Source organism: Macrotis lagotis, chromosome 8 (genome assembly GCF_037893015.1).
Source record: "Macrotis lagotis isolate mMagLag1 chromosome 8, bilby.v1.9.chrom.fasta, whole genome shotgun sequence".
In the NCBI taxonomy this organism is placed as follows: domain Eukaryota; kingdom Metazoa; phylum Chordata; class Mammalia; order Peramelemorphia; family Peramelidae; genus Macrotis; species Macrotis lagotis.
In genome coordinates, this window is record NC_133665.1 from 107,263,834 (window position 1) to 107,284,270 (window position 20,437).

Here is a 20,437-nt window from a genome sequence, read left to right on the forward strand (position 1 = left end):
AGGAGTAGCTGGGATCTAAGCTCCTGGATCTGGAGAATAATTCCATTGATTGGGTTAGGGAGGGGGAACCTCAGAACCTGGCCTCTCAGTCGGAATCTCTGGTGCTTCGCTCCTACCTTCTGTGGCTGATCCCGATCTGTTCGGTTACTGGCTAACACCTTGAACTTCTCAGCCCAGGCTTCCAGGTCCAACTTCACTCCTACCACTGTGAAGGAAGAGTGTGCTGCTCAGTGGCCAGCACCCTTCTCAATCCCTTTCTTCTTCCCTACTCCTTTTTTTTTTTTAGGTTTTTTTTTTTTTTTTTTTTTTGCAAGGCAAATGGGGTTAAGTGGCTTGCCCAAGGCCACACAGCTAGGGAATTATTAAGTGTCTGAGGTCAGATTTGAACCAAGGTACTCCTGACTCCAGGGCCAGTGCTCTATCCACTACACCACCTAGCCGCCCTTCCTACTCGTTTAAAAAATTTTTTTTTTTAAATTTAAGGCAATGGGGTTATAGGTAATTATTAAGTGTCTGAGGTCAGATTTGAACTCAAATCCTCCTGACTTCAAGGCCAGTGCTGTATATACACTGCCCCACCTAGCTACCCCTTCCCCTACTCCTTTTACCTTTAGTCTCCAGCATCAGCACTTTTTAGTGTGAGCTGCACACCTTGGTGGGGTCTCCAGAGGACACAGTCCTGCCCCTTTCCATCAGGGGTTCTACTCCAGATCCCTTTCCCACAGGGGCTGTGCTCCTTCCTCACCTGCTGGTTTTATCATCCTTCCCCCAAGTGTGAGTTCCACTGCTGTGCTCACCAGGATACCCACGGTGTTGTTCTCCAGTTCTAGTGGTCTAAGGAGAGCTGAGGAGGGAGGAGATGAATGTGCAAAGAGAGGAGGAAGATTCCGGTGGTCAAAGAAGCCCCCATGCCTAGGAAGGGCAGGATGCCTAAAGCTAACATTCAGCTCTCCTCTCTGTTAGACATTTCTACCCACTTGGGGAACTTCTCAAAGGCCCTAAATTCTCTCTTCTTCCTATAATCTGTCATTATCTTTGGCAAATAGTGGTAGGGTTGGGGAGGGTAAGGCAGAGGAGAGAGGCATTGAAGGCTCCAGGTAGTAGGAGAGAGAAGCTCTAGTAACTAAAGGTCAGAGCTGAGCTCAAAGAGAGAATTTATCTAGGATTCTCACTCAGAATTTTGCATGTTTTTTTGGAGGACCTGAATGTCCCAGTCCCATTTACTTTGAAAGTCTTTCCTGCCTCCTTCTCTCTCCCTTCCCTGGGATACGGATGATAGGAGAACTATGGCTTATGAGCTGCCCACCTAGTGGAGGAATGTCTGGACACAAGGATTTAGGGTTTAGACCCTTTGCTAGGTTCACTTACAATCATGATATGGAGGCTTGAAGATATAACCCTGATTGTCCAGGCTGCGCCGGTAGAAGCTGGCGTTGAAGGGTTCAGGGTTTTCATCCCAGTCCTCGGCTGCCCTAGAGACCCAAAGTATTACAGAGGGGCACAGGAAGAAGGCCAGGGGAGGGATATAGAGCCTGGGAGGGGCAAGAGGATTTGGGGAATTCTTGGGAAGCAGGAAGGTGGCTTCAAGGGTCCTGGCGGAGTTGAGACTGGCTCTCAAGATGACAGAAGGGCTGCTGCGGACAGGGAGTTCTGAGCCTCTTCTGGGTAGCTTATTGCATACACTGTATTTGGCATTCAGGACGTGGGATGTGGTGATCAGGGTGAGGACAAGCCTTGAGTTGACTCACTTGTTGGGGAAAACCCGAGTGATGCCCCCATCAGTAGCAGCAAACACAGCAAGGAGGCTGTACCTGAGGATAGGATAGGGTCAGCACAAAGAGAAGCAGTTCTGGGACGGTCTGCATTGGCTTCTGGGGTACAGGACAAGGGCAGAAAATATGTCTATCCCTGTCCCTGATAGTATTCCTGTGAAAAACACCCTCCCATCCACCCTGCTCAATGGGCTATGACCCAACTATTGTGCTGCCCTCCTCCTGACTCCTAGTGGGGGCATCCCATCGGGGTCCAGAGCAGGAGGACTGGTAGCTGTGGGGAGGAAGACTTAGTATGGTTTCCGAGCAAGGAAGGGCAGTGCCTACGTGTTGAGGTCCTGGTCCTTCCACACCTTCTCCACCAGTTGCTGTGTGATGCCGGTATCCAGGATCAGGTTGTGCAGGAGGAAGTTGTTACCTTCAGAGTTAGGTGGGGAGGGGAGAAGGAAAAATCCTGGTTTCCTCCATCCACTGTTAGGCTGCCTCTCTTCCACCCCATGGTTCTTATTCTTGCTCTTGTCCTCCCCTCCTCTGCCAAGCCTAGTAAGGTGCCACTCTGAAAAGTGACTTCAGAGCCCCCTCACACAAAAACTGTTTCTGAATCCCCTCTACTCTATGCCTGATTTGACTTCCATATGCTTAGGGGCTCAGGATGGACTAAACTTACTTCTTGTTGTATATGACTGTATAATATATAAAAGATAATGCATTTTATGTATCTTCTCTCCCTATGATTGTCTCCCCCTTAGATTATCCTTAAGGATAGTAGCTGTCTCCCTGTCAGCAAGGGGTGTTTCTAAAATGGGAGAGTGGTCCTGGACTGGGGCTGGGGGTTTTGTAGAACAGAGGCTGCATTTTCCTTTCAAACTAGGGAGCTCCTTGCAGCTAGGTTCTGTCTCCACCTAAGGCATTCCTCTTCTTTCACCATCTTTGTTACTTCCTCTGGCTTCTTTACCACGGGGATCCCTCACCTTTGCTCCTCCTGTTTCTCATCCTGATTGTGGCCCCACCTCTCCCATAACCTGAGCTTTGGCCTTGTTGCATAGGTTCAACTTAGGGCTGGGTTGTATAGGGCATCACAGGGCCACTCCCCAACACTCACACTGCTTGGAGTCTGGAGTCACCTTCTCCATGAGTTCAATAAAGTTCTTGAGAAATTCCGTGTTGTTGTCGGAGGCATTCAGGTCCTTGCAGTACTCTCTGGGAGGGGGAGGGGGAAGAGGGGGGCAGGGGACCAGTGGGTGACCCCACAATGAATGGGCCCACTCACTGTATGTGCTGTACACTCACCCAGGTTGAGGGGATGAGTTTCCATTAAGGGGGACTGTGTAGACATGTATGGGATGTTCTGTGTCTTAATAGGTTTTGTATGATACATGGGTGTCTCTGTATATGTATAATGTACATGGGTTGCCTTTTTGTGTTTATGCCCTATTCTACTTGGCATGTGATTAAATATATTTCTTTTTAATTGCACTTTTTAATGTGAACCTTACTGCTCCCCATCATAGATCATAAGTTTTCAGAGAGGTCCTTGCCTCAATGTCCTACATTTTGTCAGTCTCTCTGAGGGCAGGTCCTGGGACTGACTGCACTTTCTCTGCCTCTGGTGAACATAGTCCTGGATACACATGGGTCTCAGGAAAAGAGCTAGCAATTCTATAGCTCTTGAAGGTTTGTAAAAAAACACTAAGCAAATGTTATCTCATTTGGTCCTGACAACAATGCTGTGAATTAGGTTCTATTATTAATCCATGCTGAATAAACTGAGGTGCAAAGAGGTGAAATGACCTATCAGGGTCATATAGCCAGTAATTGAAGCAGCATTTGTATTCTGGCCTCCAGAACCAAGTCTATCCTTCTATTTGCAATTCCACCTAACCTCTTAAGGAAAAACTTGATTGATTCAGGAGTTAGGATTGTAGTAATATAAGATCCTAGATTCAGATAGAAGGGGCCTTAGAGGTCAAGTTTAATTCCCTCATTTGAAGTTGATCTTAGCCAGTGTATGTCTTTGAGTATAATGACAATACTAATATGTTTTCAAATTACTTTCCATACTTTACTCAATCCAACCCTTACAATGCTAGGTATTATCATTAGCTCCATTTTACACTCCAGGAAAAGATACAGAGAATTTAGGTAATTTGCCTGAGGCTCATCCAGTTAGCTGATGTCAGAGTTGGGATCAAATCAAGGCTTTCCTGACTCTAAATATAGTACTTGATATTTTTTTCTTACAATGCACTGCCTCTTTGACCATTCATATATGTGAGTTTGCAATGTGACTGAGTAAAAGAATAGGTAAGTTTCCCTATGGACAGGTTACTGAACATGTAACCTTCAGAGCTAACTGCTACAGAGGCATCTATGCCAATACACTTACAGGCATGAGGTGTATGGAAAAGTGACATTATATATCTCTAGTACAAGTGGCAGGGTAGGTGGATATATATGTATACAATCTGACTGGTCACTTAGAGCATCTTTAGGCAGTGACATGGGCCAGGTATTGCCACCTAGACAGGGGATGCCAGAGATGGGTGCTGCTTTTTTTGTACCACAATACACAGTCCTCCATGTGTGACACTACCCTCTAGTCTTAAATCCCTTACTCTCTGTGGTAATACCAGGCATGCCTTGCCAGACTCAAACCCTGGATTGCCCCCATCATCTGTCTTTCCTGCTTCTACCCACTTATTGCTGGATATTGCTAAAAATAAGTTGTACAATCATATACCTGACTTCAATATAAATTTGTTATCTGTTGTCAACTGAGTCCTCCCTGATGTATGGCAATCTTATTTCCTAACTATCATGTTCTCAACAGCTATTCTAAACCTATTCTTTCCTCCTTCTCCCTTCCTTTCAGTAGAGAAACTTGCCTCCTACTTTGCTGAAAATAAAAACCAAACCACAAAAAAAGAGACTAATTGTCAAGAAGTTTCTTTTCTCCCTTTCTCCACACTTCAAAATCCCTTTTCATTATCCCCAATTCTCCCTTCCTTTGCTTTAGTCTCAGATGATAGGTGACCTTCTCTTTGCCAATTCCAACATCTTCATTTAAGCCATAATTAGAAAATTTTTCAACTATGATAAAAAACAGTTGAAGGTAGGGGGGAGTGAAGAGCAGGGCATTGGTGCTCCAGAAAACAGTATTGGTATAATCACTCTGGGAAAAGGGGAGGGTTGAGAAGAAATAAAGCCCCTGGAAGAGGTATGCCAAGGCAAGAGGACCAGGGTAGCAATATGAGTTAACAGACCTTAAGGTGTGATGTGAGGGTACAATGGTTCCAAGAGAAAGGATCCCTGACTTTCTTCCCACCACACATACACCCACCCACCCACACCAACACCCTCCCCCTTCCCCCTGCACACACACACACACACACACACACACACACACACACACACAGACATACACAGAGCCCATGTTGATACTCTGGGACAAAAATCCCTTTTGTCCCATGCTAATTAAGGCACCTACACTTAATGCCTTCCAACTTCTTTGATAGCCTGCTTTCTCAATCATTTATTAGGTTTTCCCACAATCACTGGCCCCTCATGCCGTCAAACATGCCCACATTTTCCATATCCTCAAAAAATTCTCCACTTGACCCTGCCACCCCTTCAGGTTATTGTCGTAGTCTTCTTCCAAATTTTCCCACTGAGTTTTTAGAAAATGTTTAAATTTGTTGCTTCCACTTCCTTATTCCCATTCACTTCTCAGTCATTTGACATCTGGCTTCTACCCTATCACTCATCTATAACTGCTCTCATTAAAGCTGTTAATGATTTCAATGTTAAATCCGAAGACCTTTCTTTAGTCCTCATTCTAACTCCTTGCAGCTGTTGACATGATCAGTCACCACCTCCTTCTAGACACTTTCTTCATCCTTGGTTACTGGGATATGGCTCTTTCTTGATCCCCCAATTTGCTTGACCACTGCTCATTTTCTTTTGCTGGATCATCTTATTTTTTCTAAGTGTAGATGTCTTTTAAGATTTTCCTATAGACCCTCTTCTCTATACTTTCCTTTGAAAATGTCATCTGTGCCTATTGGTTCAATTATCTATATACAGAAGAATCCTAAATCCACCCATATAGCTGGGTCTTATGTCCTTTCTGGGTTCTAAGCCACAATCATCAACTGCTTACTGCATATATCTCCACTGGGATGGTCCTGAGGCATCTCAAACTCAATACATTCCAAATGAATTATTCCTCCCCCTTCCCATTTCTGAAGAAGGTACTTTTAGTCACCCAGATTTAGACATTGAGTCATTCTCCACTCTGCATTATCATTCACCCTCTATACTAATCTTGTCAATTTTACTTCCAGAACATCTCTAGCACCCGTTTCTTCTCCCTACTCATAGAACCTCTCCACTAGGTCATTCCTGAACTCCCACAGTATTCTCCTAATTGATCTGTTTGCTTCCAACTTCTCTCTCTATGCAGCTATAACACTGATGCTCCTAAGGTACAGATCTGACTATGGTTACCCCTTTCCTTGAAAATCATTAGAAGACTCCCTATTGCTGCCTCTAGGATGAAATATAAAATCAACAGCTTGGAATTTGAATCTCCCTATAGTATGATCCCAACTTACCTTTCCATTCATTTCATTCTCTTCTTCATTTCATACTCCAGTCAAACTGGTTGGATTGTTCTTCAAAGAGATTGTATCTTTTCCTTCCATATCTTTCCTCAGACAGTCCCCCCACCATGAGCTCTCTCACCTCAGTCTTATAAATTGTAGCTGTTTTGGACATATAGGTCAGATGCCACCAACTTCTTGAGTCCCATACTGATCTCACAGCAGGTTGCTAGTTCTCCCTTCTTTTTGAAATTACTTTGTTGTCTATTTACTTACATGTGTACATGCCATATCTTTCTAGTAGAATGTAAGCTCCTTATTCCATTTTTGTCCTATGCCTGGTACCTAGTAGATGGTTAATATTTGTTACCCAGGACCAAATTGTTTTGATTATGGCTTTATAGTACAACTTGAAAGCTGGTGTTCCTAGTCTCCCTGCATTCTTACATTTTCATATACCCTTGAGATTCTTGATTTTTTATTCTTTCAGATGATTTTTTGTGAATCTTTTGGTAGTTTGGTTTTATGGCTTACTCAACCCATAAGCAATGAATATTTATTCAATTTTTGGGGTCTTTCTTTTATTCTTATAAAGAGTGTTTATGTTCATATGGTTCTTGTGTGTGTCCTGGCAGGTAGACTCCTGAGTATTTTATATTATTTGTAGTGATTTTAAATGGAATATCTCTTCCTTTTTTTTTTTTAGATTTTTTTTTTCAAGGCAATGAGGGTTAAGTGGCTTGCCCAAGGCCACACAGCTAGGTTAACCATTAAGTGTCTGAAGCCGGATTTGAATTCAGGTACTCATGACTCCAGGGCCAGTGCTCTATCCACTGTGCCACCTAGCCGCCCCTTTCTATCTCTTCCTGTTGGATTTTGTTGGTAATATACAAGAATTATAGGTTTATTTCCTGCAACTTTGCTAAAGTTAAAGAAATCATCATATTAGCTGCAAAAAAGTGATAATTTTGTTTCCTCTAACCCAATGCTTATTTCTTTTTATCTTCTGATGTTTAATGATTGTTGACTTGAGATGATAAGGAATAGGGTTCAGTGGGTGGACATAGTCAGGTTTAGGTCTCAGGTTGTGACTAGGTTAGGGGTAAATTTATGACTGAATTAGGATTGATTCCGGTCAGGGTTAAAATTTAGTTTGGGGATGACTTTAAGGATTGATCTGTGACCAAGATTAATTCTCTAGCTCTGAGTAGCATTAGTGATCAGCTAGATGTCAACCTGTGACTGGGGCTAGAACTCAGTGGGTTAGAATGCAGTTTGAGCCTTGGTTTAGTGCTAAGTGTGGAGCCAGCTCCAGCTTTAGTGTTGAACCTGTAAACAGGTTAAGGGCTCTATCAAGTAGGGAATTCATTCTCTGTATTTGTATGATCATTTCCTAACACAGAGCTGGAACCAGAGTAAGTATTTAATAAATTCTTGGTGATTTTTTGTTTGACCATGACCAGGACTGGTGAATTTCTCTCTGCCAAAACTAACAGGAGTTGGAACTGCCAAACTGCCTCTTTTGGACTCGGTTTACTTGCATTCCATGTTTCTGGCCTGGCCTTAGAGTATTTAGATGAAACTGGAGATGTGAGTAGGTTGAGTGTTTAAGTATGTAATCACTGCCTTGTGTGGGATCATTCAAGACAGATAGCCTACATCTAAGATATTATTGCTAGCCTACCACCTACCCTAATTGCCTATGGTCTCGGCATCTAAGATGCTTACCCTAGACTTAGGTGGTTGGGTGTCTTGCAAATTGGCATTCATACTTCTACGCGTATTAAAGAAACTAGAGTTAGGTCTAAGAGCATTGCAGAGACTGTGAAGGTCTTAGAGTGTCAGGGCAGGTGGGGTCCTGTGAAGGGAGGCATTGGGTAGAGTCATGGGAGAAGGGGATGGGGATAGCTTCTGAGTCACATTTCCCATAGGAACAAGGAAAAGACATCAGCAGCCACATACTCTGAACCAAGGGGCAAGTCCAGGTTTTTCATGTTCCCACCTCCCTTCAACCCCCCCAGTCTGCAGACCCCTTCCAGCCTCTCCCCCTTCCCCTGCTACACCACCTTTTCTCCCCCAGCAACCTTTTGAAGGCACTCTGACCCAGGTAATACTCATGACATCTGTCTTTGAACTTCATTGTATCCCTGCCTGAAACTGGAGAGCTTCCATTATATGTGTATGATTTTTCCAGTCTTGACCCAAAAACTCAGCATGTTCTGGGTGTCAAGCCATGTCTTATGAAAGACCTCATTGTTACTTTCTACCTGGGCAAGTTCACACAAAGGGTCTCTTTATCTGGAGTTGGAATGTATGTATGTATGTGTTCATGTCTTGGTCTTGGTCCTTGTCCCAGTCTCCTCTACTGTCCCTTCCCTCCAATTTCTTCCCACCAGATTTAGGGAGGTGAGGCCAGTTGGCTATACTTACCCAGAGCAGATGGTGCCAAGACCCAGCAACCCCAGTCTCCTGACCCACCCTACCCTTGCTCCAGTGTACATGGAGTATTGCCTAAACTGAACTGGGGAAGATATTGGAGAGAGGGCAGGGTTCTTTCCGCTTTGGTCCCATGGTTCAGCAACAGTAGGGATGCCTGCTAAGTGTGGTCCCCAGCCCCAGATGCAAGCAGGGCAGGGGGCACCACTAAGGATAGTGTTTTTCCCATCTCTTGGAAATACTTTGTTCCCTTTGCCCCCCCTCCACCAACAAAGACACTGACACAGGGAAGACAAGGTAGGGAGGAGCAGGGAGAGGAATCTTAGACCACAGAGCAGCAGATGCCCACAGGAGGGTTGTAGGGGTAGGGAAATCTTGCTTTGGCCTGACATTGAAAATGCAAGCCCAAATGCAGGTTGAATACTTTGATACCAGGGTAGGAAGGGTCCAGAGTCTGGTAAAAATTGGACTGTTGGGGAGGGAAGACCTTGGGGGTCAAGTTAAGTGCATTTTGGGTTTGTGGCTGGGAGAATTTCCAAGATGGGAGTAAGAGGTGGAGTTGCTGGGGGTGTGAAGGGGAAATCACCTGAGGTTGGAATTTGAAAACTAAAGTATAGAGTTGAAAGGGGCTCTAGGGATAGAACTGAGGAGGATTTCTAAAGCAGAAGACAGTGGGGCATTCCTTGGGAATATAGAACTGGGGAAGTGACTTGCGGATGAATCTGGAAGAGCCATGAGGTATAGAATTTGGAATACTACATGGGGATGTATCTGGAGAAAGAGCCAGGAGAATTGCTGAATGGAATCTTGGGCCAGGTGGGAGTGTGACTATAGTGGAGGAAGGGAATTGGGGAACTTGGTTCTCAACTGTTGACCTTAGGGGTCTGGGGGCACCTTGGTCTGCTGCTTGGTGGGACCGGACACTGTCCGGATACATGGCCCGAGTATGTAGATCTGCCTATACTGGCAGTCACACATATGGGCTCATGTATGTGATGGGGCAGAGAATGGGTATGGGCATGAAAGGGAGGCTTCAGGAAGGCAGCATCTCCATGGGATTCCCCAGGGAGAACCTGATAAGGGAGAGGGAGACACCAGCACACAACACAGACACAGAAAGATCAGAGGTGGCAGTGCGGGCAGAGGAGGGGCAGGGATGATTTATGGGGCATGGAAGGAGATAAGGGATTCTCAAGATTACTGTGGGGATGGAAAGAGGAAGGGAGAAAAGGACAAACAGACAGAAGGAAGGAGAGAAGGATGGACGGACACCTCGGCAAGCTCACACGCAAAGCTACCTGGGAGCAATGAAAACATGTCCTTCAGATTCAAAGCTGTTTGGGAGCAGGAACTCAAAATCTGCAACAGAAAGGGAGGGTTATCCGGCGGGGGGCTGGGGGAAGGTGGGAGGCCTGGGGGCTCAGAGCAGGGGCTCAGGCTCAGGCTCAGGCTCAGAAAGGAAAGGGAAGGATGGACAAAGGAGATAGAGGGGAGTAGCAGGAAGGAAAGGAGAGATACCAGCAAAAAAAAAGGAGAGTCCCCACACTGACACTTTCATTGTGGAGTAGTGGGAGAAGAGGAAGGGGTGAGGGGTAGTCCCTTTGGAAACTGCAGCATCGCAAGAGAAGGGAAGTTATAGCCAATATGTTGCCCAGGTCTGGGTGGACTGGTTTGTCCTCACATGTGCAATGGAGTCCATTGGCTTGGCTGTATATGTCTCCATACTGCTGTATATCACATATACATGGATACACACACACACACATACACACACATATATATATACACACACAGCTATATATATGCATGGTCTGGGCGAATGTGCTGGTCTCTCTCATCGCATCCATAAAGGAAAAGAACCACATGCATTGTTCAGCTCTGAAGGAACTTTGCGGAAACCCACAGATTTGTGGATCCGCAGATTTTTGCCTTTGGCTGTTCTTGGTTTTTTTCCTTTAAAAAATCATTTTTGTTCTATTTTCAGGCATCAACATGGCCAAACCGAGGGGATCTTTCATGGAGACAGACAGTCCAACCAGAGACGTGTCTGTGGCATAGTGGGACCGCAGTGCATTGTGGCATTCTAGGGGTACATATGGGACCTAGAAATTTCTCCCTAGGCCAGGGCAGTAATGGAGAAGGAACCCTTTTATTCCCGTCTACAGAGCCTGGAAAGTGAAATGATGGGTGAGGGGAAGGTATAGTTTTGTTTTAGATGGGGTCAGTCAGATCTGGAACACAGATGTCAGAGTCTAATTCCAGTCTATCTTGGAACTGTTAAACCTTGGTTTCCTTTAGACTGGTGGTGGGTCAGATAGAGTGGAATGGATTAAATTGGGAAAAGTTGGAGGAAAAGACTTGAGATTGAGGAGACTGGGTTTAAAAGGTAAGCAGTTATAGAAGATGGTAATCTTCCTTCTTGGTGCTAGAAGCATCTGGGAGGCAGAAAGGTAGAAAACATTTTGGTTATTTTTGACTCCCACTAGGGAATGATATGGGAATGAATTGGGGCATAGGAGGGTGATGTCTGACCTGTCAGTTGTTATCTAGATTTAGAAGGCCTAGGGAGGCATATTTGGGGTGGGGCCCAGATCCAAAAAGCAGACAGCTTGGATAGACAGATTGGGATCTTCCCTGAGGGGAGATGACTTGCCCAAGGACACACATTAAGTACCAGAACTGTTATGTGAACCCATCTCTGCTGATTCTAACCGGAGTGCCCTATCTACTCTATAATGCCGCCTCTCCATAAGTCCTCCCTTTCATTCTTTCTTTGAAAGTGGCTGTACTTCCTCCCAGGGAAGAGGAGGGATCCATTCTATCTGGCCACATAAATCTGAGTGTGTTGATATCATCCTTGGAATCCAGTCAGTCTTTTGGAATTTCTCAATCACTCAACAAGAAAAGGCAATCCCTTTATTTTTCAGGAAATGGGAATATCCTCTCCTATCTTCTCCTCTTTGGAGGGTCAAGAGTTTCCTTTCTCTGAGAAGAGTTCTTCCTCAGGGCCCCTCCCCATGCTTTGCCCAGGCTACCCGCATCTTCCCACAATGCACTGCAAAACAGAAAGGGTTGGGGCTTTGGGGAGGGCTGAGCTGTCACTGGTTGGACTGTTGCTTTCTTGATAGGGCTATAAGGTGGGGTCTGGATACAAGCCAATGACAGGAAGAGGAAGAGGAAGGGAGAGAGAGGAGGAGGAGGTAGAAGGAAGGAGGAGGAGGAAGGAGGAACTAAGAGACAGTCAATATTCCATTGGCATTGCATTGGCAAGGTCACTGGGTCAGGGGAAGAGGAGAGAGACAACTCAAACTGGAGAGAACAGGGCATTTCCACTGAGTCTCCCCCCCGCAAAGCTAATCTGTGGTGCCCAGAGACCCCTCTTTGTCCACCTAAGAGAACCTGGAAAAGTCCTCAATGAGCCATTCTATACAGGACCCTGCCTCCAGACCAGGACATTTCAATCTCCTTCAATCTCAGCTCTGGATATTTACCTCCTTCTCTGTTTTGGATGTTGGCTTCCCAAGAGTGGGCTTCCTTTGGTAGGTGAACCCAGATCCCTCTCACTCTGTACTCAATTCTCTATACCGTACATAGCATAGAGAAACACACACACACACACACACACACACACACACACACACACACACACACACACTGGGAGCTCAGGGGAGTTTGTGACTTTTTCTTCTTTCTTGTACCCACCATGTAATTGAATGGAAATCTGAGGACTTGGGGAGTTAGGTAAGTTTTGGTAACCAAAAAGCAGGAGGGGGACACGAGGCACAAACTTCAGCACCTCGGACAGTACCAAACAGTGGTGATTTGGGGGCTGGTTTACGGTTATTGGAAATTCAGGAGCCCCAACCCAGACGGCTTTCCCCCTCCACTAAGAGATCAAGCATTTTGATCTTTGGACAGAGGCTAGGCTCTGAGTGCTAGGAGAGGAAGCAAGGAATACAGATGGGCTTGTTCTAGGACTTGTTTCCCCACACACCCTTCATTTCTCTAGCTGTCCCTATTTTCTTAGCAGCATTCTTTTGGTGTTTGATTGGAGGGAAGAGATTTTTCTTTCCAATCACTTCTCTTTCTCCCTGCCTGTCTCCCTTTGTATTTGGGTCATGCCCTCCTCCCCATGCGGGCCTCCCACCCCCATCCCTACATCACACTTGTGAAATATGGAAAGATGTATCTAATGCAGGAATCATTGAAAGGAAAGGGAAAAGATCCCTACCATTATAACTCTTTTGGAGGTCTTGATGACCCTTTCCTAAGCTTACCTTCTGGGCTGGATTGTTCCCATATTTGGGATTTCTGAGTCCAATACACTTGTTTTCCCCATCCTTCAACCTCATGGAAGTTGGAGGATGGTTAGATCATCCTAGATCAGCCCAAATCATCCTAGCCCTGTTCCCTAGATGTTGAGTTGACTTGGTGGGAGAAAAAAGAGGCAGGAAACAAGGATAAGGATTTTGGAGATGGGGTGGGGGAGTGGGAGAGTAGGAATAGAGGCCTAACATAGAAAGAGTGGAGAAGAAGGAGGTGTCTGGGATATCAGCTCAGGAGAAGGACCCTGTGAAGAGGGCCGGGGTAGGGACTCTGAAATGAGGGTCCTTTCAGAAAGGGTCCTGCCCAAGCTGGCTAGAGCCGGGAGATCTCAAAGGGAAGAAGGGTCAGAACTGGAAGTGGAAGTAGAGAGAGGTTAGTTTGGCCTCGGGCAGGTCTTGGTGATGGGCAAGCAGGGGTGCGGGGCAGTAAGGGGGAGGGTGTGGTTAGGGGAAGGGAAAGTCGGGAAGGGGGTGAAGGGTTGAGTGTGCTCGTTCTGAATATACTTGCCCTTCAGTTTGCTGATTGACACTGTGAGAATCCACCATAGAGAGAAAGCAAGGAAAACAAAAACAAACACAAACACAAACAAAAAAAACAAAACAAAAAGGGGGTTGGGTGGAAAGGGGAAGGGGCACAAACAATATTTTATTCAATGGCTGTTTGAATGAAAATATTGTGTATCATAATCATACTCAAAGGAAACCTCGCAAAAAACGACATGAGAGAGAAAGAGAGAAAAAAACTCAAAGGAAGAAAGTTCCCAAGCCCCCCCCCCAGAAGGCAGGCCCCACCAATGGGGAATGGGGTTGGGTGCACTGGAGGCCTAGAGCCCCAGCCACCCCCTCCCAGTCACCCCAGGGGCAGCAGCATACGAGGCAGTGGGCAGGGGTGCAGCACAGGCTCAGGAGGGAAAGCTTATCACCCCCAGTGAGAAGGGAGGCAGGCATGGGTTCCATGAAGCGGAACATGCAGAGGAAGCCAACAACAGGCAACAACAGAGGAAGGAGAGGGAAGAGATGGAGAGAAAGTGATCAAGGGGAGTGGGAAAAGGGTAAGAAGAGGGAGAGAGAGGGTTAGGTGGGCCAGAGAACAGGAGTTAGAGAGAGAGGAAGAGGGTAAAAGTGAGGGTTAGAAGGAAAAGCAAGGAAGAGGCTAAGTATGTGTGTATGAAAAATAAAGGGAATGAAGACCAATAAGAGGAAAGGGAGACAGAGAAAAACGGGGATAAGAGAAAAGAGAAAAGAAAGTAGCAAGAGGTAGAATGAGAGGATGAGAAGAGGGGGAGAAAGTCAAGGGAAATGAGGGAGGAAGAGACAGAATGGGTCAGGAAAAAGGGAGAGGAGAAGGTAAGAGGATGAAAAAGAAAAATCTAGGAGGAAGTATTCATGAAAGAAGAAAACATGGGAGGAGATAGAGAGGGAAAAGGGAAGGAGGGAGAAAGTGAAATTGGGAGGAGAAAGTAAGGAAGAGAAAGGGGGAAAGACAATGAAGGAGACAAAGAAGTAGAAAGTGGGGGTAGAGGGGAAAGTGGGAGAAAACCAAGAGAGGGAGAAATAATAAGACTATGAGAGAGAAAGATTAAAAAGAGAAGGAGGGGGAAGTGAGGGAGTGATGGGGAAGAAATGGAGAGAGAGGAAACATATTAAAGAAAGGAAGAGTATGATAGAAGAGAAAAAAGATAAAATAGGGGCAGAGAAGGAATATAAGAAAGAGGAAGGGAAGTGACAGAAAATTGAGGGAGGAAGCAAAAATGAGAGAAAAGGGGAGAACTGTTGAAGAAAGAGAAGGGAAGAGAAAAGAAGAAAGAGAAAGAAAGAAAGAAGGGATAGAAAAGACCCAGAAGGGATCAGAAGGAAAAAATAGTAATAATGGCTAACATTTATATAGTGTTTACAATGTCCCAGATGCTGAGCTAAGTGCTTTACAAATGTCATCTTGTTTGATCTTATCCTTATAACCCTGGGAGGTAGGTGCTACTATTATGCCCATTTTTTTAGATAAGGAAATTGAGGCAGAGATTAAATGACTTGCCTAGTGTCATACAACTGCATCCAGTGGATGTCTTTAGAAAGGGGAAAATAGGGAGAAACCTGGTCCTTTCCCCTATGGGTCTCTAGGTGGAAAGTTAAGAGACAGAGAAAGTTCAGAATACAGAGTGTGTAGCGAGTGGGGGGGTGGGGTGGTGGGAGGGCAGGCCAACACAGAAATACAAGGAATGATAAGAACCAAACCAGAAACTATAAAAAAGAATGATCTGAAACTAAAATCAGAGAAGAGGAGAATCATGCAACTTTGGGCTGATTTTCCAATGAGCTGGCTGCTCCCAGCCCCCGGCCCTGCCAGGCGCCCTGGAGAGAAGGGCAGGCAGGGGCCTCCCTCCTCTGTGTTCTCCTCCCTCCCCTCCCCTGAATCCCCACTCCACTCTTCAAACACTCCTTTTGGCCTGCTGCTGGCTGGGATGCCCCCGGTTTTTCTCTGGACTGAGCAGTGTGAGTTTATGGTGCCTCCTGCTCAGATTGGGCTGGGGCTGAGGGGCCAGGGGCAGTGGGGGCAAGGAGTGGGAGGGGCAGCAGGCACAGGTGAAAGAGCTACTTACACTTGACCTGCAGGATCTGGTCACTGAGGTTGGCTTGTAGATAGTATGTGCTATAAGGGGGCAAGACCAGTCCAAGGCTGGGGAGACAGAGAAAAGGGGAGAGTCACGTATAGGGGAAAGTCCTAAGAGGTCCCACACTACTCTCCTGTCCCCTATTTGGGCACTGACTTTAGGAGGGAGCTCTGGGCTGGACCTAGTTTGTAGCTTCTCACCTTTATCTAAAATTCCTCTTCTCTGGGATGGGTCCTTCTCTTTGAGGCTAGGATATTAGGAACAAGGGCCTAAGGATAGACCAGCTGTAGTCCTAGAGATTCTTCAGAACTGACTAGGCTCATCTCCAACCCCAATTCAACCCTGGATTCTGGGACTCTCCCATCCACAACCTTGCCTTGGAGCTCTCTTAGTGACCTTCTGGAACACTGCCTCTAATGAGCACACTGGGGCTCTAGGTCTCCTCCTCTGGACAGTGAAGCAAGTTGGGAGGGAAGCCCCCTCCCCTTCTAGCCTGCTCTGGCAGGAAACTTGTGGCACACTTTGAGAAGACACTTCAAGCCATCTGCTGGTGCCATCTCCATCTGTGTAGCAGCAAATTCACCAGAGAAGCAGAAGGAATACTTGTCAAGGAGTTAGGTGGAGGGTGCGCACAGGTGTGATACTGGGGATGGTAGAGATAATATAGCTTTGACAGTTGTTGGTCTGCCACAACCACTTGCCATTTGTGGTGTGAGACTAGAGTGATACGACAACAGTCTGATACTTCAGTATGGTGGGTGTGACCATGTGGGCTGCTGCTCAGGACATGATAGTGCAGACTGATAGCCCAGCCAGGATTGGCTGAGTGGAATTGATTTCTAGAGCACAATAACACGGTCTATATTTGGGGTGTAGTGATAGATAGAGCCTGTGTATTAGATTGTTGATTGCTGGGATGGGGCCATAATACAAACTTTAGGTTTGCAAATTGATTTCTTTTATCATAACAAGGGAGGTAGTACAAGAATGAATTATCCCAGTTTTATAAAGAGAAGTTAGGTGACTTGCCCAGAATCCTTAAGTTCTGCTATGCACAATGCCTCTCCACAAAAGTGTGATGGACATTTGATGTTGAGTGATGTGATCTGATATCTGAGGTGTGATAATATGACTTGATCCTTATGTGGAAAGATGCAGCTTGGTATGTGGGGTGGAAGGATGCAGCCTGTTATCATGAGACAACTAGCAAATCCTTGCGATGTGAAAATGAAGTCTTCTATATGTTATACCCCTAATATAATATAGCTTGATGGCTGAGGTGTGATCTTAAAACAGATATCAAGTATGTGATAATATGACCTGACTTGGGGATAAGGAAACTGGTTGACAGCTAGTAGTAAGGGTGTGCTGGGGGTGATTTGAGTCACGGGATATGAAAATATAGGCTAATATTTGGAATGTGAAAGCAAAGTTAATGGAACTACTTGTCACAGCCCATAGAAGGTCAGCTTCACCTGCCTGCTAGCCTGCCAGCTCAGCCTTGCTTGACCCATTCCCAGTCATCCCAGGTTTTGAATATCAGGAAGAGGCCAGAGGTTTCTCTCTGAATTAATCTACGCATTTTGTGTGTGTGTGTGTGTGTGTGTGTGTGTGTGTGTGTGTGTGTGTTTTCAAAGGTGGGGTTGGCTTATTGGACATGTTCTCAGGGAGAATAGAAGCTGGGTGAAAATTGTGGACAGTGGGAGGTGGGGGGAGATGGGACATGGTTAAGGCCAGGAGGAAGAAGCACCAACCAAAGGGAAGTGAAGAGGATTGGAGGAGGAACCCACCTCCTCTCCTAGGATCCCAGGCTTTAGGGCTGGAGGGTATCTCTTGACACATACCCCTATCCCACCTGGCCCCTGAATCCCATCTTTGGGCCTTCTCTCACCTGTAGTTGGTGCTTTTGATCGGGACCCAGGTATAGTTTCGAATGACTTCATCAATGTACCTCTGGAAGGGAAGAGCAGGAAAACAAGGCAACTGAAACCTCTTCTTCCCCCACACCCATCTTTCTTCTCTTCCCTTCCCTTCCTCCCCCTCCTCCTCCATGATCCCTCCTTCCCCCCTGCCAAATTTCACCTCATCCAGGGATTTGATGAGAGTCTTGATTTGTTTGTGCCCCCTCTTCCCATCAATCATGCTCTTTCTTATCTAGGGAGTCATAAGAGTAGAGTGTGAGAACAAGACAAATGATTTGGGTGATTGGGTAGGGCAAAGATTTCTGAGGACAGGAGATTGGGGGACAAGGGGACTAAGGGTCTGGGTGAGACAGAGCATTGGGAAGAGGGCCAGAGAAATGAAGGGACAGGAAAATAGTGGGACATTTTCATACATAGGGGAGAGAAACGGAGATCGGGTAAGCTATGTTTGCCTGGGGATAGATAGCATTTAAAAAGAGCATGTTATGACAAGTGGGACTGGGGGTCAGAGAATTGGGATAGTGCTGATCAGTGAGTATTAGAGGAGGGATGGGGGATGAAGAGGAAAGGGACTAGCTGGAACCTGGGGGAATAAGAACTGGGGAGAAGGTAAGGTGGGACAGAGGAAAGGGAAATGCTATTAGGAAAAGAGACTGGCAGGTGGGTACTGAGGGATGGTGGGTACTGGTAAGTGCTCTGGGACAGACTGTTGGTCCTCCTCTCACCTCCTCCTTGTTTTCATCTTCTAGTTCAGCATCTAGGAAATCTAAGGTCACTGGCTCCCGGAAATTGGTGATCTGAGGGAGAGGGAGAGGGTCATCATTCAGTAAGAATATAGGGAACTCTCCTATCATCCCTAAGTATGTCTCCATCCCTGGCTAGCCAAAGAGCCCTTTCTTTGCCAGGATCGGGGGGGAGGGGCTGGTAAGAAGGCTGGAAAGTTCTTTCTCACCTGGGGCTTCAGGTTAGGGTGGAGAAGGACATAGCCATTGAGGTCAATGGAGAACACATAGCCATTTGCGCCAAGCTGGAAATAGAAATTAGAGGGTCATGCTTTGTTCCCTGGCTCAAGAAATGTGGTAGAAAAAGGAAAGAGAGTGGGACTAAAACATGTGAGAAAACTTGAGGTCTAAACCACTCACTGTGTAATTTGGTGTCAGCTTCTTGATATCATTCAGAGCCACATCAATGCCCATCACACCCAGGATTAACTGGTTCTGTGGGCACAGATTTGCCAGGGTGAGAGGCCATGGATAAGGAGCAGAGAGCACAAGCTGTGGGCATTCACTCCACCTTTGCTTATTCCTTGATGCTTGGGAATGAGGATACTTGGGTCTCATATCTGGTTTTGTGTAATACAACCACACCCACACCCATACTTACCCCTCTTTGCTATATGCATACTTAGAGGCAGATTTCAGCCCTCACACTTACCCACAGTATCCCCTCCAACAGTCCTGGACATCTTCACTCTCCTCATACAGACATTCTCTTTCCTCCCCATTTCAGTTACAGACAGATATTCATTCTATCTCTCTGCCCGTACCTCCACCCATTCTCGCCTCCCCTCACTTAGGCATGCACACCTATACTTTATATACATTCCACTGAACCCAAACCCATAATGCATATACATCCTCTCACATGCTTACAGAAGCTCATGCACAAAAATGCATCCACACACTTGCCTTCCTTTCCCCACTGCCATCCTGGGTCAGGTTGAACACAGGGAGGGTTCCAGTTACTACTAGCCCCAGGCCCTGTGACAGGATAATATACCATCCTCAATGCCTACTCCCTACTGGGGAGCAAGTCTTGTTTGCCTACAGTCCTCCTCCCTCTCTTTTCAGGGCGGGGGAAGCATTCTGGGGTTTTGACACAGCTGAGCTCCATCACTCCCCCTTTCCTGGAGTATCCTAGGGGTCTCTGCTTGCTTGCCATCAAGGACCATACCTCTGTGGGGTTGGCTTGGCTCTGATGGGTGATAGACATTGTGTGAGGCAAGCTTACCAGAGCATCTTCATATACATTGGTCCACTGCACCTGCTTGGCTTCATTGCCTGCGAGAACCATTGGCCTGCCCAGAACATCCAGATACTCCTGAAAGGGAGGGGAAACATAAAGATGGAAGGAATGGGCTACAGTTTTGGACTTAGAACTGGCGAGGATCTAGAGTTCATCTGATCTGACACTTTCATTTTACAGGTGAGGAAACTGAAGCTCGAAGGGCCATGTGACTTGCTCAAGGTCAAGAAACAAAAAGCAGAATTAGTATTCAAATCGATTTAAAATTCAGTTCTCTTTCCATTACTTGTGCGTGGACTCTCTGCTCTGATGGCATCAGAGGATCTCTGACTGATTAACCAGGCTTTTGTCCTTCTGTCTCCCTCTGAACAGGTAGGGAGCTGCGGCTATTGAACTTGGTAGTCCTTGGATGGAATAAACCACTCCAATGGAAACAGATGGCTAGAGCTAGGCACATTCTCATATGGACCAGCAGAGGGCACTCCCACCCCACCCATGAGTGGTTGAGTTAAATTAACAGCTAGACCGGGGAGTGATTGATGAATAAGAACCAACGTTGGAGAGCTCAAGGACGCTGAAGGGGCGGTCTTTTGAAGAACTGGGTTCTAGGAAAGGAGGGAGCCTGGGCACCTAAGTCCTGTTGGGAGGGCTGCTGAGTTCTAGGATGGGTCTCTTTGCAGGTGTTTGCTTCTCTTGAAGTGGTTTGGTTCTGCTATGGAGAGAGGGTGTGTGTATGTCTTGAGGATG

General features: G+C 46.2%; 1 protein-coding gene across 3 annotated transcripts in view; it reads right to left on the reverse strand.

The window, feature by feature from the left end:
• Nucleotides 1–20,437, reverse strand: part of CACNA2D2 (calcium voltage-gated channel auxiliary subunit alpha2delta 2) — a 417,883-nt gene that overhangs the window by 6,348 nt on the left and 391,098 nt on the right. For 2 of the 3 annotated variants that reach the window (XM_074198039.1, XM_074198037.1), the window contains 15 exons: nt 19,676–19,765; nt 19,354–19,425; nt 18,808–18,882; nt 18,618–18,692; nt 18,391–18,462; nt 17,826–17,897; nt 17,635–17,696; nt 15,732–15,808; nt 10,108–10,168; nt 2,875–2,972; nt 2,100–2,190; nt 1,749–1,811; nt 1,369–1,472; nt 746–844; nt 117–205 (listed from right to left, as the gene is read on the reverse strand). In XM_074198039.1, the coding sequence (XP_074054140.1) occupies nt 117–205; nt 746–844; nt 1,369–1,472; nt 1,749–1,811; nt 2,100–2,190; nt 2,875–2,972; nt 10,108–10,168; nt 15,732–15,808; nt 17,635–17,696; nt 17,826–17,897; nt 18,391–18,462; nt 18,618–18,692; nt 18,808–18,882; nt 19,354–19,425; nt 19,676–19,765 (1,200 nt within the window). The remainder of the gene's footprint in view (nt 1–116; nt 206–745; nt 845–1,368; nt 1,473–1,748; nt 1,812–2,099; nt 2,191–2,874; nt 2,973–10,107; nt 10,169–15,731; nt 15,809–17,634; nt 17,697–17,825; nt 17,898–18,390; nt 18,463–18,617; nt 18,693–18,807; nt 18,883–19,353; nt 19,426–19,675; nt 19,766–20,437) is intronic. The other variant, XM_074198038.1, reaches the window with a different exon arrangement.